The sequence below is a fragment of the Alligator sinensis genome, unplaced genomic scaffold, assembly GCF_000455745.1.
Source record: "Alligator sinensis unplaced genomic scaffold, ASM45574v1 scaffold510_1, whole genome shotgun sequence".
NCBI lineage: Eukaryota > Metazoa > Chordata > Crocodylia > Alligatoridae > Alligator > Alligator sinensis.
This window is the reverse complement of record NW_005842052.1, coordinates 1,575,983-1,602,296: the sequence shown is the minus strand read 5'-3', so window position 1 is coordinate 1,602,296 and position 26,314 is coordinate 1,575,983. Positions and strand designations below refer to the sequence as shown.

The window sequence follows — 26,314 nt, the reverse complement described above, 5'->3', positions numbered from 1 at the left end:
GAGGAGGAGCTGGACAGGGAATTTTCAGGCCAGCTTGCGGAGACACTAAAAGCAAGGGATGTAGTTGTCATGGGCGATTTTAATTACCCGGACATCTGCTGGGAGGAGCAGTCAGCCGGGACGGACCGCTCCAGGAGGTTCTTGGCCGAGTTGCAGGACCTCCACTTGCTCCATCCGTCCCAGCATGACAGCATTTCCGAGCTGCCTGGTACCTTGAGATACGTAGAAAAAACATTTAAAGCTGTCTCTACATCTAAATCATTGAATCTCTCCAAATCAATTCAGAGGATTCTGATTTGATTTGAAGAGATTAAAAGGTTTCATAGTTGGTAGGGTCGGAAGGGACCTGAGCAGATCATCAAGTCCAACCCCTGCCATGGCAGGAAAAAAGTACTGGTGTCAAACGATTCCAGCAAGGTGTTTGTATAACCTCCTCTTAAACACCCCCAGGGCAGGAGCCAGCACCACTTCACCTGGAAGTTGGTTCCAGGTCCTAGCCGCCCTGACATTGAAGTAGCGCCTCCTAATGTCTAGTCTGAATATACCCTCTACCAGCCTGTGACCGTTATTGCTTGTCACTCCAAGTTCGGGGGAACAGGGACTCCCCCCAATACCTGTTGGTCCCCCTTGGACAGTTTGTAACAGGCCACTAGATCCCCCTCAGCCTTCTCTTGTGGAGGCTGAACAGGTTCAGGTCCCATAGCCTCTCCTCATAGGGGTCTGCCCTGCTGACCCCTGATCATGCGGGTGGCCCTCCTTTGGACCCTCTCCATGCTGGCCACATCCCTCCTGAAGTGGATGCAGTACTCCTGCTGTGGCCTGACCAGTGTCGCACAGAGGGGGAGGATCACCTCCTCGGACCTGCTCGAGATGCATCTGTGGATGCATGACAAGGTGCGGTTGACTTTCCTGACTGCATCCCCACACTGCCGGCCCATGTTCATTTTGGCATCAGTAATGATTGACTCCAAGATCCTTTTCTGCCTCTGCACTGATGAGAAGGGAGTTCCCCAGCCTCTAGGTCTGCTGCTGGTTCTCCCCCACCAGGTGCAGCACCTTGCACTTACCAGTGTTGAAACCCATCCTGTTCTCATCCGCCCACACCTGTAACCTGTCTAGGTTCGATTGCAGCCTATTCCTCCCTTCTAGCATCCTCACATCCCCCCACATCTTAGTGTCATCAGCAAATTTGAACAGGGTACTTTTTACCCCCTCGTCCAAGTCACTGATGAACATGTTGAACAGTGCAGGCCCGAGGACCGAGCCCTGGGGAACCCCACTGCCCACATCCCTCCAGGTCAAATAGGACCCATCCACCACCACTCTCTGGGTGCAGCCCTCCAGACAGTTAGCAACCCATTTGACTGCGTAGGTGTCGATGCCCCAGTCCCCTAGTATTTTAATGAGAATGGGGTGAGAGACGGTGTCGAAGGCCTTCCTAAAGTCGAATCTCCTCCAATTCAAATCAGCGAGCAAAGGTTCTCACAGCCCTAATATAAATATAGACCAACACAGCTACACCCTATACCTCTGTACAAAAAGACCAAATCATTATTAAATACAAACAATCACATCAATTGTTTTCTTGGGTCAATCAAAGCCTTCTGCACTTTTGAAAGGACAAGATTTTTCAAATCCTGTTAAAAAATCCTAGAGCAGCGGAGGTTAGTGACAAAAAAAAAAAATGGGTCTTGAATCATAAATAGCGCCACACACTAGAGATAATAGGTTTGGTAATACTGGAAGAAGCCTGTAGATTTCCTAGGAGAGAAAACGACAGTTTGTATATGACTCTTGCCTTGGCCATGTTGGGATAATTAATTTATCCTGGCCACATCTTGCATTATCTTTATCATCATGTGTATGAGAAAAAAATTGTGGAAAGACCTGGAATGGACCTGTCCTCCCATTCAATTGAAAAGTGCCTTATATGGGCAAGCTGCTTTTTGCCCTGCTCTCAAAAAAAAGAGGAGACACTTTTCTACGTGACATATGCTGGCAGAGATCTGTATCTGCAAACCCCTACAGGCCAAGGAAGTTTAGTATCACTGACTCCTTTAGTGAGCATTCATGTAACTGTGCAAGAGCTCTGCTGATCTGATCTGTGATGCTTTTGTTCTGGCCCCTAAGGTACAAAGCAATTAGACAGACATTGTGCTGAATATAGGCATCCCATAACTCAGTTGCTTTCTTGTGCAGCTGAAAAGAGGGAGGCTCCTCCTGCTTGTCATCAGGTTGTCTATGATGACCAGTGTTATTTTACTCTTGGCATGAAATAGGGAAGATATGAGCTTGATGGATAACACTTCCCCTCCAGTGTGATTAATGATAAAGCTCTCCTAGAATATTGAACAAGAACCAGTGACCTTTTCCAATATATCATTATCTTTCTCTGCCTGCCCTATTCACAAGGGAGGTCTTCTACTTTAGGCTTGGTTTCAGAAGGAAGAGGAGCAACCTCAAACATGCATGTCTGAGAAATGTTAGGACAGATTGAACCAGTTTCACTGCTACCTCTATAGCATAAAAGGAAGCTCTGAAAGCATGTTCTTCCACTCCCATCTTTAGCTGCCAAAAAACTGTCCAACTTTGTTCCTTGGAAAGTGTTTACTTAACCAAAAGCAATTTTTTTTTTGCAGGAGAAAAATATATTTTTTTCTGATTGTCTCTTTTTTTTTTTACTCTCCTTGTCAGAAGGGCAGCGGAATAAGATTACCTTCTCTGGAGTGGTGCTGCAACTAATGAACTGGAATATGGATGTTTGTGAAAGTAGGATAATCCCTCATGTGGTATAGGATTCATCATCAACAAAGCATCAACCTTTTTATTTATGTATTTATTTTTGCAATTTCTTAACAAGGACTACACCGTACTGTTTTGGAAGTTGACAAAGTTCCTCTGTACTCAGGAGAGAAGCTTTATTCTTTGAAGGGGGACACAAAATATTAATATCCAAGGTGAGACGTTTCCTTCAAAGTGACTGATGAAAGTACAAGACTGCAGAATTGCAAAGCAAGAAATAGCAGAAACACCAGCATTTTCATCTGACGACATTTCAGCTCTCATTTATAGCTCTATCTCCTTATATTTTATTTGGACCGCAGACTTCACTCACCTCTCCCCTCCTGAAAGAGAGTCAGGCACTAGAGAGAAAGGATGCTCCCTGAAGTAGAGAAAGGATGCTTCCTGAAGTTAGGCACAGTGGGTGCATACCCATGTCTTAGGTGACTTAAAATAAGTCGCCCTAACTAAATTGCCTTAAGTTAAGCCTTTGTCAGAGCGTACACACTTACAGCTCCTTGACATGGTGACAGCTTCTCCTCCAGTAAAGCTGACTTAACTGATGCAATTCAAAATAATACACCTTAGAAGTGTATTATCTTGCACCACATTTAAGTTGACTGTGTTCCACATACTTGTGTATGCTCTGATAATTAAGTCTACTTAATAAATTAATTTGACTTGACTGTCAGAAAGTTAGTGCATGTGTGTATGCACCCAGTGGCATGTTGCAGAAGTTGTGAATCGAAGGTAAAATTGTTTCTCTTATCCTCCAAAGGAAGCCAAGAAAGATGCCTAGGTAATAGATACAGATACTTGGCTCAGCATAGATCCTGCCAATCATGTCACGGGCTAATAATCAATCAGGATGGGATTATCTGTGTACCCAAAAAGCAGTTGTATAAATTTCCTTCTGAGACTGAAATCTTGGAGAGGTGTCAATAATTTTGATTGCAGATTCACAACCGGAGAATGAATAGAACCTATCATTTGAAGAACAAAGAGAGAGAAAACAATTTTATGAACTCCCTTATAAAACTGTTTTGCTCCTCTTTGATCTTCAGGTGTCTGGTTCTGTAAAGTCTCCAGTTATCTGAGGGTCGCCAAACGAGGCTGAGAGAAGCATTTAGAGCAGCGCTTCCCAAATGATGGGTTGCGATCCCAAATAAGGTGACAACATCAGTGGATGGGGTTGTGGCATGGTGCTTTCTCCCATGCCAAGTCCTGCCAGGGCTGTAGAGGCCCAGGGGAAGGGCAGCAGGGTGGGGAGCCCCAAGCCCACAGCAGGCAGACCACATCCTCCCCCTCCATGGGTCCGTTTTGGCCATGCTGCCCACGAGGTAAGGGAAGACAGGGGTTGCGGGGTGGGAAGCCAGGCACCGTGCCATAAATGGGGTCATGCTGAGGAAATGTGCAGGAAGCACTGATTTAGAGAAAGGTGGGACAAGTCTGTGCAACTTCTTCATTTCTCACAGCAGTTCCCATAGGTGAAATAAGTGAAAAGGATGACCCTCGGAGTGCTGTTTTGTCTCCCTGCAAGGCAATGCATCTTAGAGATCCAAGAAATGATATGATCAAGGGTGCATGGGAACCAATCCTGTGACATCAGAAGCTGAGCATACTAATGATGGAGTTGCAAAGAGATCTGGATCTTTCTTCGAATCGAGCATGGCCTTGTGAGCTGGGGGGAAGAAGGAAATTAAGATCCATTCATCTGCTTTAGTCTGAGAGGCTTAAGGAATCCCCTGGATGCCAGTTCAGTTTTAATGGCAGAAGTATTTCAATCCCATAGTCCTTTCTTCAGAGCTGGGGCAGGCAGATCTGTTGGCTTTCCTTGAAGATTGAGTGTGATCATGGGCATCTATGCAAGTGCTGCAAAGCCAGGTCTAATGATCTCAGAACTGAATGCAAGTAGTCTGGAAATAGATCCTAGATCCAAAATTAGGACATCCTGTGTTGTGTTTTTTTTATTAAGTACCAGAAGCAATACCAGCCTTTTTTTCCTGACAATGAGATCCTTCAATGGTGCCAGATCCCCCACACTTTTAGCAAAAGCTTGTTGAAGCAATACATTTTTGTGAACTGTTCTAATGTTTCTTGCTCACCCATAGTTTATAAGTATTGCAGGTTTAGCATCTCAGGAGCCCTTATTGGGGCACATCAAATATTTAGTATGGGCACAGAAGCATGGGGGGTCACTGAACAAGAGGCATGCCTTTTAACCAGATCCATACCACTTTTGCTGTACCATGTTACCGAAGACCTATCTGTATAAACTATACTGTTTTTCTAAGCATACCATAATAGCCAAATTACAATAGCATAACAGTGACTATGAAATAATAAACCAGCCTTAAGCTACAATATTACAGTTAGTCTTTGAAGAATTGGTCCAAAGGATCCAAAGTGGTCCGTGTTTGATTTATGTTGTAGCCAGAAGGAACTGGGATGGAAGAGGTTGCTTGGCCACTTTTTATACCCTTGTCTTCAAAGGGGGTATGACAATGATGGAGTGCTCTAACACAGGGTTGGGCAATTACTGTGGATGGCAAGCCACTTAATGAGTTTTGGCAAGCTGTCGAGGCCGCACGCATAAGATCTTTGAGAAGATCTCATTTGAAAAAACTATAGATAAAAAAACCAAACCATAGACTAAAAATGAAACATCTACTATAGCATATTTTAATTGTATTGCAAAAAGTAAATTTGATAATAATTTATGTTTTATGACTGGTGCATATTGAGGTGATTGCTTAATGGCTCAAAATAAAGTCTTACTCTTGGATATTGTGTGTCTGTGAGGGAGGGTGGGTGAGTATGTAGGGGCTGGGCGTAAACTTCAGCATGGGGGAGGCTAGGTCCCGAAAGCAGGTGAGGGGTGGGGGTAAGGGGGAGAAGGAGTGGGGACAGAGGGGCACTTGCAACACAGCTCACCTGGGTGGTGTGGGGCTGTTGCAGGTGTTGTCCACCACCCCCATCTGGCCTGAGGCTGCCCCCACAGAGCTCTGCATGGGGCTAAGTCCCACCTACTCCTGCCCAGGGCAGCCAGCACCATGCTCTCGCCCATACCCACCTTGCCCTGGTCAGTGCACACAAGCACTGTTCAGCACCCCACTGTCCCCCAGGTACTATTCAGCTCTCCCCGTCTCCAGCAGCTTCTCCTCCTGCCCCTGCTGTGCCACTCCAGGCACCTTGCACCCACTCAGCTGCTCATTGTGCCAGGTCACCAAGTGGGTGCAAGACACCCAGGAGCCAGAGCTCCTGGCTGGGTATGTGGTGCTTGACATGTGCTCCCACTTTCATCACCACTTCCTTCTGCTACTGGCTGCCTGGAGTAGTGCAGTAGGGGCAGGAGGAAAAGGAGGAGGCACCTTTTGGAGGTGGGGGGAGCCAAGGACTACCCAGAAGGCTGCAGCGGCAGGTGGATCAGCCCCTCTGGGAAGTTGTGTGTGCTGGCCAGGTCTGGGGTGAGTGTGGGCTGAAGCACAGTACAGACTGCCCCGGGAAGAAGCAGGACAGGCTTGGCCCCATGCAGAGCATCACCGGGGCAGCCATAGGCCAAATACAATCAATTGGCAAGCTGGATCCAGCCCATGGGCCATGTTTAACCGCTGCTCTAACAGGAACTGATATGAGAAAGATCCTTCATCTGAGCTGTGGCAATCAGGGCATCTCACATGTGGGAACATGCAGATGACACTTGAAGAAATTAGGGTCACAAGTGTTCATGTAAAATTAAAAGACATATTTTACTAGACACATTTCCCACAGCATCTTGGTAAACTGCCAATGGTTTCTGACAAAATGTGGGTGAAATGTTGGATACTTACTGTATGAGCAGCCATAGACTTCAACTCTCAGCCCTATTCTTCCATTGGGATTCCACTTCAGAGGGATGAAGCGCAGAAAGCGGGCCTTCATCGAGTGCAGAAATTTGTGCTCCACAACACTGTCTGCATTGGTATTCCCTACGAAGACCTGCCAGGAAAGAAAGTCATTATGAGTGAGTGGTGAAGCTCATCTGGTAAAGGAACATAATCTAAGCAAAGACTACAACATTTCAAAGACCTGGCTCAGGGGAGGTCATCATCCAAGCTTTTAGGACCTAAGTGGAGCATCTCCAAATTATCTCCATCTCCCAAGTCTGGGCTGGGAATATTGTAGCATTCCCTCTTCCTCCAGTGTTCCATTATTCGTCAAGTATTCCAGCAATTTCCTCTCTCATCCAAAACTGGGACTTGCAGCAAAAAAGTTGTGCAAAAATGAAAATGAAAAGTTTGATACTTAAAAAAAAAAAAAAAAAAAAATCTCAAAAAGGGCCACATATGCAAAAGAGGAGACTCTCACATAAAACAGCACTTATTTTTCTCCAGTTAAAAAATGAACTAGAAGTTTTACAATTATGCTAGGGGCATATGGTTGTATTATTCAGTTTCAGATTGAAGAAAAACATAACTTCACTGGGATGAGTTAAAAATAGTCTGCAGGGCTGTGAATTAGGAGCTTCATTGCCAGGAGAAGCTAACAGACAGCAGAATTGCAGAATAAAGAATAGCTTAATTGGTGGAACATCAAAACCATTAAAAAGAAAAACAGTTCATTAACACCTCTGGAATGAAGACTTTAGAAGGAATCAGGTAGATTATAATGAGCCATGAAGTCAATTGACTCCCTCAGCTCTGCCTGACTAGAAATGCTGCTGCCACTGCCACACGGTTGGTTTTAAACCTTGGGTAAAGCAGGAATCAAACGGGAGTGCAAGTGCATCCGTGCATCCCCCCTGGATCCGCCCCTGTTTCCATCTGATTTTCACAGCTCTCCTGTTCAATGCTGGGTGCAATTTGAGCTCACACTGCAAATGTGGACACAGGGCTGCACCCCTGGAAATTCTGATTTACGCTTTGGGTTTTTATTTTTAATTTTTTGGTGGGTGGACGGAAAATATGGGCATGGATGTTTGTGAGTGCTACTGGTATCCCCAGAACAGGAACTGCATCCAGAGGGTTTAGCCCAACTCTAGATACAGTTGTGTGAAAGTTCCCTTTCAGAAAGTTGCTATTTTACCCAAACTAGTGTCCCATTACATAAATGAGGCCAACATGATAAAATAATATCTGGACCCTTGGTAATCAATGCTCATTCTCTCAGGATGGTTTACTGGCATGTGATGAGGGCAGGGGTGCTTTATCAAACAGGTTCAGAAAGTATCACAGGCAGAATAAACATGGGACTCTCTAAGAAATGGGTGTCAAAGTTACACCAAGGCCCAGAACAATGGGGATCCTCCTGGACCAGATCCATGGAGCTAGTGGAGGCCTGGGGCTGGCAGCAAAGGTCTGGCAGTAGTGGTGGTGGAGGTCCAGCAGAGGTGGGCCAAAGGGACAGTGGGTCAGGCAGCCCCAGAGTGCCTTAGGGCAGTGTGTCACAACCCCTGCTCGCTCTGAACATAGCTATGTTCAGCAAGGACTCCAAATATTGAGGCAGGTCACAGCCCTCCATAGCCACAAACCCGCTTTCCAGTAGCCCAGCGGGCTGGATGGAGTGGCCCTGTTGGCCGCATGTTTAACACCTCTGCTCTAGGAAGTTCTTGAGGCAGACTCACCCCTCACCTCTTGTCCTGGACCTCTACATACCACAGATCTTGTTTTCCTCCCACAAAACAATTCCCTGAATGATTAACCCTTCTGAACATGACCTCTATTTGGTAATTAAAGCCCTTCAGTATGTGGGGAGTGGGGTTGCTCCCAAGTTCAAAGCTAAGTCAAGAAAAGTAGTGACCAAAAGTCACCAGGGAACTGCTTTCCAGCTTGGGAAGTGGGCCACAGTTTGAAGAGCGCCTCATGTGACCATTCAACTAGGAACAGACATTACACATAAACCGGTTTAAGTGATCAGAAACTGGTTTTAAACCTGTAACAGAACAGATGTTCAGTGCACATAAACACGGTTGAATGTAGTATCAAACTTAACTGATTTGGGTCTGACCGGTTTATGCAATGTCTCTCCCATACCCCATCTGGTTTAAATTAAATCAGAGTTCCCCAGCATCCCAGCATGCTCTCTGGGCTGGGTGGGGCTGTCTTCCCCAGAGAGCTGAGCTGGCCCTTCCCCTCTGTTCCCTGGCTGCAGCTCCGGCAGAGACTGCACACACAGCAGGGTCTGTCTGGCTTCTTCCTGCTCCCCACTCCCCACTCACTGCTAAGCAGGGACTCTCCCTTCCCCTCTGCCTTACAGAGACACCTCTCAGCATTAGCTAGCAGACCACATGCTGGCTATGGTCTGGGCTGTGGCAGACATGATAAAGGCAGACAGGACAGTGTCGGCTTAGGGCTTTTTGGAGCTAATCAACAGGTAGCTGGAAACGTCCCTCCATTCCTTCCATGGAAAAGCTGTCTAAGAAGAGCTTGAACTAATGGAAAGAGTTGTTTTTTTTTGTTTTTTTTTTTCTGATGGTCTGACAAACACTGAATTAGGGGTGATAAACACTGTATTATCAAATCCCTGCTGGGCTGCTTGGGGTGGGGTAACCCCTCCCTAATCAAAGAATCCTGTTGGGGCCTGACCATGTCCCTCCCCCACAGCTCAGCACTGTAGAGGGGAAGGGACAGCTGTGCTAGCACCCCCTGGCTTCTAGCCTGAGCCACTGCAAGCATGTGCCAGCATTTCTGGAATGAAAAGGGAATGTCTTTCCACCTCCAAATCAGTTCAAGCTTTGCAGGTTAGACTAACCTGCAAAGACTGAATCAATTCAGGCTCAAGCTTTTTTAATGTCTGTCCCTAGCCTTCAAGACATTTTGCACCTGTAATAACAATTGCCTAAGGCATGCTGTAATCTCACTGGGCATGGAAAGTCCAATTCAGTGGAGGATAATATTAGATTCCTTTTCCCCCTGTAGCAAATGAAGTTATCTTCCTCTTCTGTGCACTTGAACATGTCAAAGGCTAAGTCTCAAATTCAGTTCTAACATTGAATATGATATTGCTGTCCCCCTCCCCCAAATTCCACCTCCTGGAATTCTGTGATGGCATAATGACATTGGTCACCTTTAAATAAAACATTTCCAGTCATCACGGTTGGCGAGATATGAAAGCAATCAAAAGAGACTTTTAAAAAAGTATAATAATCAGAAGCTAACAAAAAAAGAACCCCATTTTTTCCATCCATGTTTTTAAAGAAATGTCAGGATTATTTTGGTGCTTTACTTATAATTTTAGAAAGTATAGGGTTGGTAATACTATACTTTCCATCACATAATAACTGCTTTCTGGATGAATATTTTCAAAGACATTTTTAAGAAAGACATATAAAGAAAAATCCCAGAAACAAGATACAGTCAAGAGCAGAAATGATCTCCTGGCACGTTCTGAAAACTAAGCTACTCACAAATACCATCTATTTCTTGTTCAAATCATTGGCTGTGGTTTCAAGAATAAGATCCACATATTTCAGTCACAGCACACTTGTTATTACTGGAGTGCATGCAGTTAGCAGCTGGAAGCGGAGCCAACTGTGTGCTTGGCATTGTAAAGGCAAGGCAAGGAAAGGCAAGGCAGGCCTTACCTTAATGAACTTATACTCAAACTGTAGAAAACAGAGGGAGAAGTATAGGGGATAGAGAGGCAGGGTGGTTGTTTTTGTCTGCAGGTTCCTGAGTATAGATTGAGGATTCCACCCTTCAGCATCCAACTTTGAAACTTTTAGCATTAGTGGCATGGCAGTATCAATACAGGAGGATTGTTCAGACTCAAAATCCAGACTCCAAATCATCTGACTCCTAATTCCATGCTGAACAACAGAACAGTCCTTCCCACACAGAAAATGTCTTCAGCTCTGTGGGCTGAAACTAAAACATAAGGAAAAGCCTGGCATTTTCCCCATAGTCATCAGCAGTTAATTGATCTCTTCCAGCTGTAGGTGCAAAGAAATAATCAATGCATTAAAGAAAATGAAATAAGGATGTAGCAGCAGATTCCTTAGCCCCACGGCTTAAAATATTGATCAATATTAAACTTAGGGAGGGAGGCAGAAATAGCTCTGTTTGAGAAAGTGCTACTATTACAACAGGTTATTGATTGGGATTAATCCTCAGGAATAAAACAAAGAAAACAATGCAGAAAACAACAACACACCCAGTTGCTATTTCCTGTGTAACACAGTTGATCTCTGGGAAGAAGCATACAATTAGGCATCTTTGGTTCCTTAGAGACTCTTAGATGGCAAACACTGGGGGAATGATTGTTCTAATACCATTGGAGATCAAACAGGTCCCAAGCCAGAGTCACTGGATGCACAGTGGCATGTCACTGGTTACATTGGCATGAGCCACCTACTGTCAATGAAGGGAGAAGATTTTGTAGGCAACAGGCCAATTTGTAGCATCTGATGAAGGAGGTAGGTTGTTGCCTACAAAATCTCATGCCTTTCAGAACCAGATAGGCTCTAAGGTGCCACCCTGCCCTGCCTTCTATCAGACTTCAGACTAACATGGCTAACCACCCTTCTGTGGGCAAAACTGAGTCTTTTATCTACATTTATACAAGGCAAATGGAAAATGGAAGACAAGATGTCAACCCCAACCTATGACTTTCAAACCAACCTTATGCGTGCATTGGAATGTGATAATGCTGTGATATGTACCATCCTGCCATAACATTTGAGGATGGAGCTGGGCTGTTCTCAGTGGGGGCAGATGACAGAACAAGGACCAACAGTCTCAAGCAAGGGAAGTTTAGGTTAGATATTAGGAAGAATTTTCTCACTATGGGGGTAGTAAAACACTAGAACAGGTTTTACCCAGAGATGTGGTGCAATCTCCATCCTTGGAGGTTTTCAAGACCCAGATAGACAAAAGCTTTGGCTGGGGTGATCTAGTTGGGGATGATCTTGCTTTAAGCAGGGGGTTGGACTAAATATGACCTCCTGAGGTCCTTTCATTTTCTATGATTCTATGATTTGGGTGTTTGGCATGTATTTCCTCCCTTCATATAGGAGTGCCAGACTACCCTACATTCTTCCCTTTGCATAATGTAGAAAGCCTCCCTTTCCCATAATGGGCAGGGGTGTCCCATGGGACTGGTGAAATACTGACGCAAAGTACCCATTTAGCAAGTTGGCTTTTTCTTGGGCATTGGTTGTCAGTTGTCCCATCTAGTTTAGCAGGGGTCCAATGCTGCCCTTGCTTTTCCTCCGGCTCCCCACATAATGTAGCAGTGGTCTTTCAATACAGGTTGATTTTATCCAAAATAGCATTTGCATTAACAGTTTGATGAGTTATATTGAGCTAGAATGAAACTCCCCAGAAAAAAGAAAAGAACTGCCTTTGCTTCAGTAGATTAGTGATAAGAAACCTATTCGGGGTGAGGGTAAAGAACATTAGTATCCCAAATCTCATTGGAAATCACCATGATTTGACTGTATAACTCCATCAGATCCCTTTGAAAACCCCAGCCAAACAAACAACTAAGAGGAGCTTTCCATTAAAAGAACATCTGTGAATCTGGAGTAAACTGAAATAGCTCAGTTAATGCCGACATAACTATGCTGATTTACACCATATGAAATCCGATGCAACATCCTTTTATATCATCTTGCTATAAGATTGAGAGAGAACGTGATAGCTGCTCCTGGATCTGAAATGATGAAAAGAAGTTTGCTTAGAAAAACATGTCTATTCATCAAAGCCTAATAAACTAGAGAGACAGGATCAGGTCAAGACTGTGCCTCTGCCTCCCCTGACACACACTCAGGACCACAAACAGCAACTTATTTACCAATCTATAGAAGCCGACTCCCATAATGACTCTGATGATTATGTGCTCTCCCACTTTATTAAGCAGGTAATGAGGTGGGTTCAAACTGTGAATGGAAAGAGAAGTGTTGACCCAATCAACTCTGCCTGGTGCATGGCCAGACCTGGGGTTAACTGTCTTCCAGGGGAGTTATTTCCAGACGTGTCTAATGCTTTCTTTCCTGCTTAAGCCGCTCTGATGAACCGAGCTAAAAATCAAATTATGAACGCGCAGGGGCCTGCGACACAGATGTTTGCAATTTACATTACAGTGACCTTAATTTAAGGCACTGCAGGCAGGGAAGCAGCTCTCTCCCTTAAAGATCTTGCCCGTGTCATTCTTATGGACTGCCGCTAACATGCAAAGAAAGAGAAACAGGAAGCAAACAAAGGCAGACTCATTCAAAATAACTAGTAGCTAGACCTAAGACAATGAAAAAGAATTAAGTCAACATCATAAGCACCAAAGCAGCAGCAGTCTTGTGCACACAGCGCTTTCCCTTCCTTTCAAACTATGCTATTAGTCTGGGAAAGATCACGATCTGTGCCAGTGAAAGCTGCCATGATTCAGAACAACATCTAAACATCTCATGGAAACTTGTGAAATCACTGGATGAAGATGGCTTTCAAGTTGCAGCTTTTTGTTAATGAACCCAAAAGTCCATAAAACAACCCTGGATATATAGCGGAAAGAATGTCGGCCAGTCTCTTTTAGATCATCTAGGCTGAAAGATGCTTTGATCCTGAAATAGCTCCATCATCAAGAGAGATATAGCTAAGCTTCAGTCATGCTCAAGTTTCAGTTAACTGGAGTTTTAATTCAATTAAGTGGCAGAGGTTTCTTTTAAGTTAGAAAAGGGTTGTCAAGTTTTTAGAAGTCACTGGCCAAAACAAAGCTGTCCTGGGATTCTGTTCCCAATATCTATAGTGATTGCAATGGGCTGAAAGGCGTGAAATCCCATTCACGCTGTGCTGGATCTCAGCCTACCCGCCAGTGCCGCTTTGCCCTGCAATGGTTATCATTGCACCCGTGCCTTCTATTGACAGGATACATTTGAACAGGTGGTCAGCAGCCCCTAGGTCCTTTTCTTACAATGAACACACCACGAGATCCTTTAATCTGAGCAAGGAAAAATAAGGGCAACCTTAGGCAATTTTAGGGATTTTATGAAGATTGTTCCCATCTAAAACTCTTTCAGTGGAGACATTTAGGAGACAGTTAAGTAAAGGCATTTCCCCAGTATCACATAGTGATAGTATTGGAAAGTGTCAAGATGGAGATTTGTTGAGCAAGCATTTTTCTGGGCTCCTACTTCTGTGTGTTTAGCAACAGCTAAAAGCAATTCTTTGTTCACGTGTCTACAGCAGAAAAAACTGCCCCAGCTACAAAAAAAAATAAAAATAAAGATAGCCCATCTGCACAACGCTTAACCCTTCAAATTTAAACCCCAATTTCGCAAGGAGCTCTGCCTTCACTGGGACCTTCCTTGGGGGTAGCATTTCATGTGCATGGAGGGTATGGCAGGAACAAGTCCTGAAGGTGCCTCTCCTCTCTTCATAAGATCATAAAAGCATCTCTTTGAACCTCAAATGGGCAAACAGAGCAATGGGGGACTGCTTGGCTGATGAAATAGTGGTGGTTGTGATATTTGTTCTCACTAGCCATGTGGCTAAAGCCCTTTGGAGTCAAGAAGAGGCTGCTCCATTGATTTCAATGCACTTGGATCAGGCTCAAGGGGCCACAGAAGAAGTGTGCTACCATAATTAATGGTAACCATGTGGGAGTCTGGGGAATCCAGCATTATTTCTTGCTACTGTGTGACCTGGAGCAGGTCTCTTCCCTTGTCTGTGCCCCCCCACCCCCATTTTTTTTCCTGCAGTTTACTAATAACTTCTATTTTATTTTTCTGCAAAGTGTTTGTCCTTCAAGGTGTAAAGACAGCATATGGCCTGGCATCTTGCCTGTTCTTCTGTTGGGGCAGGGGGAAGAAAGAGGGCTGTCAAAATTAATAGATTCATAGATGTTAGGGTCAGAAGGGACCTCAGGAGGTCATCGAGTCTGACCCCCTGCCCTGGACAGGAAAGAGCGCTGGGGTCAGACGACCTTGAATAGCACTGGTGCAAGGACCGAGCCCTGGGGGACCCCACTGCCCACATCTTTCCAAGTCAATACTGACCCATCCACCACAACTCTCTGGGTGCGACCCCTAAGCCAATTTGCCACCCACCTGACCTAAATTAAAATGATCTATCCCATACTGCATGCAGGAAGACGAGACTCTCCCTCCACTTGCAAATATAAAAAGAGAGGGGGGAAAAATATGATGCAAAGCTCCAAAAGCGAATTCAATTTTAGCATACAACATGGATTAAAATGAATCTCTCCAGCACTTGGTAATGAGCCCTGGGTCCATTGCTAGGAATTACATTTGTTATTTATTGAGATACAAGGCAGATTGTTTCAATAATGCAGTGTCCGATTCAGTTCTCTCTCCCTCCGTATCCCAAGTAGTGACAGTTTTTGCACAGAAACACAAGATACGGAGCAGCGAAGTGGGGAAAGGATCCAGTAGCATGCTCTTCACCTTTGCCCATTATTAATTGCATAATCTGCTCAAGCGAGAAGGTGACATGCATTTGATCTGCCCCATTGGACTGTGCGTACCACCTTTTGTTAGTGGCCTTCCAAACATGAGCAAAAACATGGCTAACAATCTAATTAGCCTCAGATGATTGGGTTTGGTCTTGGACAGTCATCTGTTTTAGTCCATTATCTATTATCGTTATGATAAAAATATAATATTAGACTTGGTTTAGTACAGCTGTTTGAGGATTCTCCAACACAATGCTTTTCCAATAGAAATATCGAGGCTTTATTTATTTATTTTTAAATAAAAGTTAAATTATTTTCCAGGGAAATTTTAATTCCGCCCAAAAAATGTCAGAACGGCCATCAGGAACAACCTAAAGTAATATGTTTTGTTTGGCGTTAGTTCTACTTGAATTGTTTTGTTTAATTGTATTGAATTGACCTCATTCCTTATAAATCCACTGCTTTAGGTGGGGAATATGGTTATAACACTCCTTGCCTGGATTATACCTCAACATGACTCATGACCGACATAACTCAAGAGTCCCATAACTCTGTCAGTTTAATCCCAATTGCATTGTGAAAGTTTTAATTCACATGGAGGTGAGACCTATAGTTCCCATATGACAAAAGAATCAATAGTTTAATATTGACCTGACTACAGATGAAGCTTTAAATAAGATAAAAGAAAGCATTTTGATGTCAGGGGTCTTGAAATGCCTCATTTAGATTGAAAATTCCCACACCAGGAATCTGGCACTTACGAATGAGTTCCCTCCCTCCCCCCACCCCACACCAAAGAAAATTCCCACACCAGGAATCTGGCACTTACAAATAAGTTCCCTCCCTCCCCCCACCCCACACCAAGCATTTTTATTCCACAAGGAAAGTATTTGAAAATTTGACTTTTTCGAATGTTGAGTCAAAAACAAATGTTGAAAAGTCTGCATATCTACCAAATTATGTGGAATTGTAATCATCTAGATGTATTGGATGCTAGTAGTAGATCAGAGACATGTACCTTCCAGGAACAGACAAAGCTAAATCTCATGAAAGATGGTTTATCAACTCCTGAGGGAATCCCTGTGCAAGTACCATTGTTTTGTTCTTTCCCCACTAGCCAAGCGTTCAAAGCCAGGGCACAGATGCAAAGGCCAATGAAGTCAATGGAGTAACTCCCACAGGACTTCACAAGCCCCTTTGGTTAAAAGGGAATTTTGCCACAGACGGCAGGAGCAGCAGAAGGCACTATATTAAGCAGATGCTTCAATACGGGCCCCGAAAATGCACAGCTGATCAAATTATACTAGTACATTTATCCATTTCTCATAATTGCTTTCTTTTTGGTGGATTGCTACTGAAATGCTTCTCATATGAAGCGTAGTTTAAAAAAGCAATTTGAGTAGGGGAAAGGTATCACTTTGCACCCTCGTGGGGAAACTATTCCAAGAATAAGAGCCAGCCAGGAAGAAGGCACTATGATGAAAAGGGAAGAAGGGAAGCTGTTAAGACAGCCTTGCTCACTCCAGTGTCTTGCCCAACCTGCCGTCTCCTTTCACTCTCTTAACAGTCTTAAATGGATATAGTATTTTTTTTCTTTAATCCTATAGTAAAAGTCTGTGTATTTTCATTATACACCCAGATAAATGTGATAGTCCACCCCACACAGAACTGCATTTCAGTTATAGGAATAACTACATCCAGACTTAATACTAACTTAAACTGTAGAGTTTTTTGAGTGATGGGATTATAGAATATTATAATTTCTGGTAATATTAGTAATAGCAAAACCAATTATTATTGGGATACAACAACAAACACGTATCAAGTTCTGCCCATAACCAACTAAACAGCACCACTATGCACAAGGAAGACCAGGACAGCTTGACTCAAATGCTGCCACCCCATGTAGATGACAATGTGTAGTCATCCTAAGCAGGGATCCTGGTTTTCTCCGATTTAAAAATTCCCCAATTTTTGGTTAAAAAAAGGTCACCTGGAATCTACATTTTGCCATGATTTCAATGAAACACCACTAATGTAAAGATCAATCTAGATAGATAGATAGATAGATAGATAGATAGATAGATAGCGGCGTTTCATTTTAATCACAAAAAGATGGATTTGGGGTTCCTTTTTTTAAAAAAAAAATTGGCGTTTTTTTTTTTTTTTTAATCAGAGAAAACCAGGATGCCTGATCACAAGAGAAGATAACCGGGTACCACTGACCTGGCTACAAAAGTGAAGGTGATCTGGCACTTCACAAAGTGAGCATGGTGCCACTGAATGGAGTTACAGCAGTGTTGACTGGAAAGAACATCTGGAAATGGAGCAAAATATCCCTTTTATCCAAAAACACTGTATTCCTATGGACGACCCCCAAATTTCTCTCTGCAAGTGAGCAAGCATGGTGTCACCATCCACAACCCACTCTGTACATGAAAAGATACATTATGTGAATATGGGGCATAATACAGAAAACCGTAATTATAATATAATTACAGCAATAATGGAAGCTTAGCCTACAGCAAATCTAAAATTGTAAAATACAAGGCAAAAGTTAGCAACTAATTTGGGTTTCTGTTCAATATCCTATACATTATCGTTAAAAAAAAGGCATATATATAGATGTATTATAGTACTCTCTATATTGGTATTTTAAGCTTCATCACATCAAAGGAGAAATATTTCCCTAGAACCTTGACTAGATTAACCTTACTCAATAGACTGCAACATCTCTTTCCATTGCCAACATTAATCACACACTTCAGCTGTTCTTTTGCATAAATCTCCTGGAGACTTGCATGCTTTGTATTGAATTAGTGGGATTAACAATGCAGTGAATGTGTTTATATCTAGTAATGTTGGGCAACTCTTGCAAGCCTCCCCACATTTAGCTGCATCAAAGTGAGTTTAAATAGCTAGCTCTGTGCTCTTGGTAACTCTCTCTTTGATTATAATTTGCCAGCCATATCCAGCATGATGACACCAGAGAGGTGTTAGTTATTCCATGCAAGAGTGACCTTAAATGAATATTTGACTTCATTATCTTACATTATTTCCTTCTTTTATAGTCTGACAGCATTTCCATTTGGAGACACACAATAATGTCCTATGGAAAGGGACGGATAGCTAGACTTAATTTTCTCCAATGCTTTCACAAAAGAGTGAAAAGAAAATCCATTTTTATCCAACAGAACTTTGCAAACTTTTCTCAGAACATAAAAAGTAGACAATTCAACCCAGAACATGACAAGCATATGCTGAAGACTGCCCTTACTACATTGTTTAAATTTCCCCTGAAATTTTATCACAGAACACATAATCCCATATACACATTGTTACTGTGACAAAGGAGGATAGTGAAACATGGTCAATTCTTAGTAAAGGTCGTAAAAACATTGTAAGTGTTTAATCAAGGTAATGAAATAGGGGAAAAAAAACATTAAAAAATGACACTTGTTACTTACTCAGAACTCTCTGTACTGAGGAAAAATCTTCTATTTCTATTCACAATGGAAAACGTTGTGTTACTAATGCTATGCGCTGAACTAGGTAACTATATGTTGCTCCAGTGAAGTCAACAGAGCCAGCTGAAGATTTGGTCCTTTCAGTTTTCTAGGGTATTGTCTTGAAAACACAATAGCTAAATCAAGGACTTATCTTTTTTTATTCAGTTCTTTCCTAAGAGACTTACTGAAAAGCTTGCAGGTTTTCACATTCAGTTCTATCCTTTAATGACTGCATTTTCCACACTGATCAAATCATCCTTTTAAACACAAAAGCATCTTGAATAAACCGCTTTTCCTGACCCTAAGATAGTATAAACAAGTTTTGCAGTATGCCAGAGGAAATGTGAACATCTTTTTTTGAAATATAGGCTTCATCCTTCAGTCTCAACCACATTTCTAATTACTATATCAAGCATCCTACTATCTACTACTACTAAAAATATAAGCACAACATTTTGAAAACTCAAGTATTGGTACAAAGTGTACCAAGCTAGGGATTAAGACTATGATAGTAAAAGTCTGTCTCCTCATTCATTCATTAGGAAGCTATGGACATACTTTTTTATTTCAGTGCGCTACATTAGATCTGAATGGTTCAGCCAGCTGGAAGCTCAAAGCATCTTGCTCATGGATGAATGAGATCTTCTGCTTCTCTGCTGAAACAACTGTTTTAGATCCAAAAAGGTGCCAGTTATGCGGTAAATAGTTTTAAATATTTTACCCCCTCAACTGAAATGTGTATATCCGGAAATAAGTCATGCTGTAGTGATGTAGCCATTAGGATCCAGGAAATAAGTGAGGGGCAAGGAAGGTTGTGGGCGATATCTTTTATTGGACTAACTGCATGGTTAGGACAGATTAAATGAGCTTTGAATGTAATACATCCTTCTTCAGATCTGAGGAAAAGCACATCACAGCTACCACAATCAATGTTCTCTACATGAACCAATCAGAATCCATGGATCCTACACACACCCATACCAAAAATGTGATACACTTCATATAGCCGGCAATTATTTCGGGTGAAGGGCCGCTTACTGAGCTTTGGCAAGCCATCAAGGGCCGCATGACAGGCAGCCAGGGGCAGATAAATATTAATTTTCTAAATTTTTAGGGGCCCTGGGGCCAGATAGAATGGCCTGGCGGGCCACATCTGGCCCATGGGCTGCATTTTTCCCACCCCAATATAGTACATCAAATGCCTTCATGACTATATGGGTGAATCCAGGCTAAAACGGCACACCAGAATGATCACAGGAAAAAAATTAAAGACAGAAACACAGAGACACGTGTAGGAGAATCGGGTTCTCCGAACAAACATGACTTTCTGACCTAACAATCATCATGTTGCATCATACCCCATGGAAATTTACAAAAAAAAATAAATCTTCAAAAGGCAAGCCTGCAAATAAAAGTTCATGAGCTAGCTTAACACTAAGAACCAAGGACTAAACACTATTGACTTCATAGCATACTACAATCTACTTGACTCCAGATAATCTCTCTTCGCCCTCCAAATGATAATTGCCTGCTTTCCCTCTTGATTTTCCACTAATCAATCAAACTTTTCTTCTGTCATTTACTTGTCTGCCACCCCTGGGAGTTTCTCTCTTCTCTATAGCCCTGAAGCACTTGCAAACATTTAAGCACATAACTGCCATTGACTGGGTCAGACCACGGGTCCATCTTGACCAATATCCCGTGTCTCATGGTGGTCTTAGAGAGGGGATGCTGAAAGGGAGAACAAACAATGTTTTTTTCCACTGTTCCTCTCTCACTTTTAGCCTCCAGAATTTAGGGTTGTAGCCTCCAGAATCAGGGGCTGTACCCCTAACTGATGCTCAATAGCTATGGATCAACCTTTCCCCCAAAAATGTGTGCAATCCCTTTTTGAATCTGGCTACACTGTCAGCTTCCACAACGTCTTGTGGGAATGAGTTGCACGCTTTAATTACTTGCTATGTGAAAAAAAAAAAAAATCCTGCCTTTTATTAGTTCTAAACTTAACTAGTTTCACTGTGTGATCCCTAGCTCTTGTCAGGTGAGAGACAGTAAGTAATAAATCTGTATTTACTTTTTCTTCACCAGTTAGTATTTTGTAAATCTTTATCCTGTACCCCACAAGCATCTCTTTTCTAAACTTAATAGACCCGGTCTCTTTATATGGAAGCCCCTGCATATCACTAATTGGCCTTGTTGCCCTTCTCTGAACCTTCTCTAGTTCTTTTACACCCTTTTTGAGGTGTGGGGACCAAAACTGTGCACAGGACTCAAGGTGTGAATGCACCATGGGTTTATAAAGGGGCATAATAATACTTTTGGTTTTGTTTAAAATCCCCTTCTTAATAATTCCTAACATATTCTTTGCATTTTTGGCAGCCACTGAGCACCGAGGTGCTGGCTTAGCAAACTGCTCGCAACGATCCCTTTCCTGTATGGTAACAGCTAATGTAGAGACCATCATAGTATAGGTACAGTTTGGGTTATTTTTGCCCATGTGCATCACTTTACACTTCCCTACACTGAATTGTTCAGCCTATGGGTGAACACGACTTCCTAGGGAGGAATCAATATGGCTACCGTTTAGTTTATCAATTAAGTTTATCAATTACCTCTTCAATCTCATCTACTAAAACCTCAGCTTGGGGCATTTCCACTGACTGTCCCTGGAGAGGAGTGGATCTGGTGAGGAAATCTCCCTAAAATCTTACACCGTGAAGACATGTGCAAAGAATGCATTTAGTCTCTTGGCAATGACCCTGTCATCCTTCAGTGCCCCTTTTATACCCTGACTACCCAAAGGCCAAACTGACTACCTGACAGGTCTTCAGCTTCTAATGTACTTAGGATTTGAGGAGAAACTTTGCTAGAGACATTAAAGGTCAAAATTCTGTTTCTTAGCTTGTCATATTAAGGTTTTATATTTGATTTGCAAGAGTTTGTGCTCTTTTTATTTTTCTCATTAGGATTTGTCTATCATCCTTTGAAAGAAGCCTTTTCCCCTGTTTATTGCCTCTGCAACTCCGAAAGTTTTTTAAATCTTTCACTGTGCCTACTTTTTTTTCTCCCCACCTCAGACCTGAAGAATGATGCATTATATCTGAAAACTCATCCAAGTCTATCCCAGGTTTGCAGTTGGTCCAATAAAAGATATCACCGACAAAAATTCTTGCTTGTTGTATATCTCTGAAAATAGATATGCCACAAAAAAACACCAGGGAAGTGGGGGAATTCTGGACTGTTAATTATAAGAAGACATTTGAAAAGAAATATAAAACTGTCCTGTTTACTACTGGGGATGGTCATACAACCTCTCTTACTGTTACAAGAGTGCTCCAAGAGCAAGAGAACATAAATGTCTATGTTTCTGTAAATAATTAGAGACAGATGCTAACCTACGTGAAGGGCACTGAGGAGAACCTCAGTGCCTAAGTCACAAAAAGGGATCCTATTAAACCCTGGTCAGCACCAGCAAAAAATGCTTAGGTACTTAGATTCATTAATCACTCCAAATTTGGCCTGAAAGATTAATCCCTCCCTGCTTACACTGGCCTCCAGGAGGGAAGTGCATTGGCTCTCTCAAGTTATTATTTCCCTAAACTATTTGAGAGGCTGAACACAAGCCCCGTCTATCCCTTTCAATCTACTCGGTGAGGAGCAACAAATACGACATCATCTTCTAATCTTCGAATGCCAAAACCTTAAGGGCACGTGGCCTGAACAGGGTTACTGGGAACATCCTTAATTCCCTTGAGGCAAGAATTTTTGTGCGTGATATCTTTTATTTGACCAGGTGCATGACTAAGATAGATGAATATGTAGCAAACCCCCTAGTTTTTCTTTTTTTAAAATTTAAAAATACATTCACTCCCCTTCCCCAACCATTTCTGACTTTCTCTTTGCCCTCTCTATCTCTTATAAGTGATTACAAGTAGTACTAGGTAAGCTAAGTTCTTGTATGCTATTATTGTAATAGCCCTTTTTATATTGTAAATAGTGTTCTGTTACATTTGTATTGATTTTTATTGTTTTATATTGTATTATATTGTATTCCTATCATTTGTCCATTGATTTTTATTGTTTCATATTAACATTGTAAGATTTAGGCCTGTGGGTTGGCATGAGTGATGAGTTCCTATCTTGTTCCCATCTTGTCCCCATGCCCTGTTGTGTAAGTATGCTGCAGTTATGATTCACATTTAAGTCTGTGACCTCTCTGATGTAAAATGGTTTTCCTTGAATGCCTGAAGCAAAAGAGTAAATGGATGAGTGCAACACAATGATAGCAGGACCCCCTATTAAATCACCCCACCATCAAAACCAATACCTGGACGAACAACCCAGCCATTGAAACCACCCTCCGCATTCAAGACACAAAAGACGAAGCAACCCACCATTGTGCCAAGGTGCACATGCTCAGTATGAACATCTAGAGCCCTCTGGAGCAGGGCTGACCTTGCCTGGGCAGGCCCTCGCCAGAGGAGATCAGAGGTAATCTGCTCCATAAAAAGGGGTAGTGAAAGCTGACTCCTTGGGATGCCATCTTCACCTGGACCACACCTGCTCCACGTCACGCTGCCTATCAAACCAGAGGCCCCACCAGCGACCCCCATCTGGACAACACCTGCTGGAGAAAGACCCCCGACTGGCCATCGAGGACCCCCTCCCAGCCTGGATAGGTAGCTATTGCCCATATCCTCTCTTCAATCAAGGACTTGGACTCTATTTCCCTACCTGGACTCCAACCCTTCCGCCGAGTCTCTTTCTCCTGCTACCATTGTGCGAGTGTGTGAGTGCTCGTATGTGTGTGTGCAGGAAGCAAGCTTTTACCGTACAGTGTTCGTTTAATAAAACTGGTATTTGGGACCCTGAGTTGGGTTTTGCCTTACTACGGTTCCAGCCCTGCACCAATCTCTGGTTCTCGCCCCTCTAATTTCTGTCTCATTTCTCCCTCTCCTCCAACATCTGTCCCATGCTCCTGTGGCTCCAACCATCCTGAGCTCCCCTCTGCCTGCAAACACCTGTTTCTTTGCTATTGCCGCATCCCTACTGCCTTTTCCCCTGATCTCTGTCACTTGCTCTTTAGTTACCAAGCACCCCAAGTATAGGTACAGCAGGCACCAACACACGTTAGATATTAGGAAAAACTCTCTCACGGGGAGGGTAGTAAAGCACTGGAATGGGTTACCCACAGAGGTGGTGTAATCTCCATCCTTGGTGGGTTTTTAAGACCCGGATAGACAAAGCCTTGCCCGGGATGATGTAGTTGGGGCTGGTCCTGCTTTGAGCAGGGGCTGGGCTAGATGTGACCTCCTGAGGTCCCTTTCAGCCCTCATTTTCTATGATCCTATGATTAATTCCCTTCACATTCTTATATGGTAACACAGTCTGAAACTTATATTAACACATGTAAAAAATAAAAACCCACATGAAAAATCAGGATGCCAATGAAATATATTAATATATCTTAAAAGACTATGTCAGTAACTTTAATTAAGTTCTTCTTATACTATTTAATTGGAGACACTCCTTCCTCAGAGAGTTTTGGTATCAGACAGATTTATTTTTAAGCTCTAGTTTCTTTTTTCCATTCCATCAAGTTTTACCTTAAGTCACAACAAAGCAAAGACTTAACAGCCAGAAGCCTCTTGAGAAGCTTATCCACAGGTGTCAATACTTTCTATGTAAATACAGGAAATGAATGGAGGAAAAAAAAATCAATAGGTCCTTAACAAGCCTGTCTCCTTAGGTGTGACAACTGGCACCGAGGACTCTTTCGTTCACATCTCATTACTTTTCTAAGTACAAGTGAGAGACGGGACTCTTGAAGTGGGCCCACAGATAACGTGTGATTTAGAAAGGAAAGTGTAAGCACACATAAGATTTGAAGAAAATGTCAGGATGAAGTAAAGACAGATGCAGCTCTTTGGGTAAACCCCATATCTTTTATTAGACCAACTCTAATAGTTGAAAAGATTTGAGTTGGTGAAATAAAAGATATCAGATTTACCCAAAGAACCTTGTCTCCTTATGCCCTTAGACCGACACGGCTACAACCTACACTCCTAAAGGATGAAGGAAATGCCTTTAGGAGCCAGTCTGAATGCTCTATGAGTAAGTGTCTCTTGGAAAGTGATGGGTGGAGGCACTACATTTCTTTGATAATCTGACCCATAGAGAGTTCAACTAATCTATTATATGGTCTCGCCTCAAGGCTTAAGCATATAGTAGACCTTGAGAACAAAGAAATGCTATCATGTTATTTGTCCATTGTTCGATACTTGCTAAGGATGAATTCTTTTAGTATCCATCAAAACAGAAGTATTCACCTGCTAACAATAAGTGGTATTGACAAACTGCCGTGGACATCTGGTATCAGTACGCAGGTCTGATGCATGCTCACAGTCATTAGGCTTTCAGCATAATAGTATTAGCATACACTTGGAAGCAACTGGCGTCAATACAGAGACAACATCGCAGCGAGAAGGCATTTGTTTACAGTATCCTGAACAAACAGATGGCACAATCTGGCTGCAAGAACATGTAGTGTGTCTGTCAACTTCCAGGCCTCCACAACAGACTGCTGCTTACAGGTTATTAGTCCCAGGACGTGTTGCTTCAATTTCTCTAGGCCATTACGTAGCCCTCGTCACTGAAGTCCTGGGAACCTCACAATCAGTCGTTTATTCATTCTTATAGCACCACTGCAAACTTCTCACTTTACAGATGAGAAACAGGGTGTATACAAGCCATGTCTACATGGTAAACATACCATCCCCAGCTATTGCCCCCTCAAGCAGGCTGCATGTTGTCCTAAATGAGAAGCAGAGTAGCCCACTCTAGGAGCTATGCAGACGTGGCTAAGTAGCTCTAGGGAATGACAAAGCAATGACTCCATCCCCAGCTACAGTGCCTCACATCTGAGAGCACCGTTGCAGGGGATAATAAGACCAAAGTCAGCTGTCCTAGGTCAAAAAGGAAACCGATAGCTGAAAAAGGAATTGAACATGGGTCTTCTGCTTGGGAACACAGCACCCTCTCCAGTTCACCTTTCTACCTGGTTTAGAAGCAGGCACCAATTCTAGAGAACAGAGCCAAAATACAAGCACCAATGGCCATTGTTTGCCCCTAAATCAACTTTGGTCTTGTCTCAGTATTTACTATTTGAGCAATTGGGCTCAGAGGGTAGTAATCAATGGTTCCATGTCTCCCTAGAAAAAGCCTTGTCTGGGATGATAGACAGACAAGGTTCCTTGGATGAATTTGATATCTTTTATTAGACCAACCCAAATAGTTGGATAATAGTTATTAAGCAAGCTTTCGAGTTCAAAAACCCTTCGTAAGGCTAAGGAAGTTTCAGCAGTTGGTGTGTGCTCTTCCTGGATGGAATGAAAAGTAAAGAAGCCAGGTATTTGAGGATGCTCCTGGTTTGAATGGGTGCTTGGACAAGATAACCTGCTGACGTCCCTTCCAGCCCTAATTTTCTCTAATTCTATGATTGTCATCAGAGTTAAAAGACTTAAGCACTTGTCAGTTCAATTTTCAGGATGAAAAAACTGAGAGCCTTTACCCCAGATTCTAGGGGTGAGCCAAACCCAAGCCAAATTTTGCTGATATCTTCTATCTTTACCATGAGAAAGAAA

The 26,314-nt window shown here is 42.8% G+C and overlaps 1 protein-coding gene across 1 annotated transcript in view; it reads right to left on the bottom strand.

Annotated features, from left to right (window-relative positions):
* Positions 1-26,314, bottom strand: part of CNTNAP5 (contactin associated protein like 5) — a 446,813-nt gene that overhangs the window by 224,600 nt on the left and 195,899 nt on the right. The window contains exon 4 of the mRNA XM_025203314.1: positions 6,612-6,759. Coding sequence (XP_025059099.1) covers positions 6,612-6,759 — 148 coding nt within the window. The remainder of the gene's footprint in view (positions 1-6,611; positions 6,760-26,314) is intronic.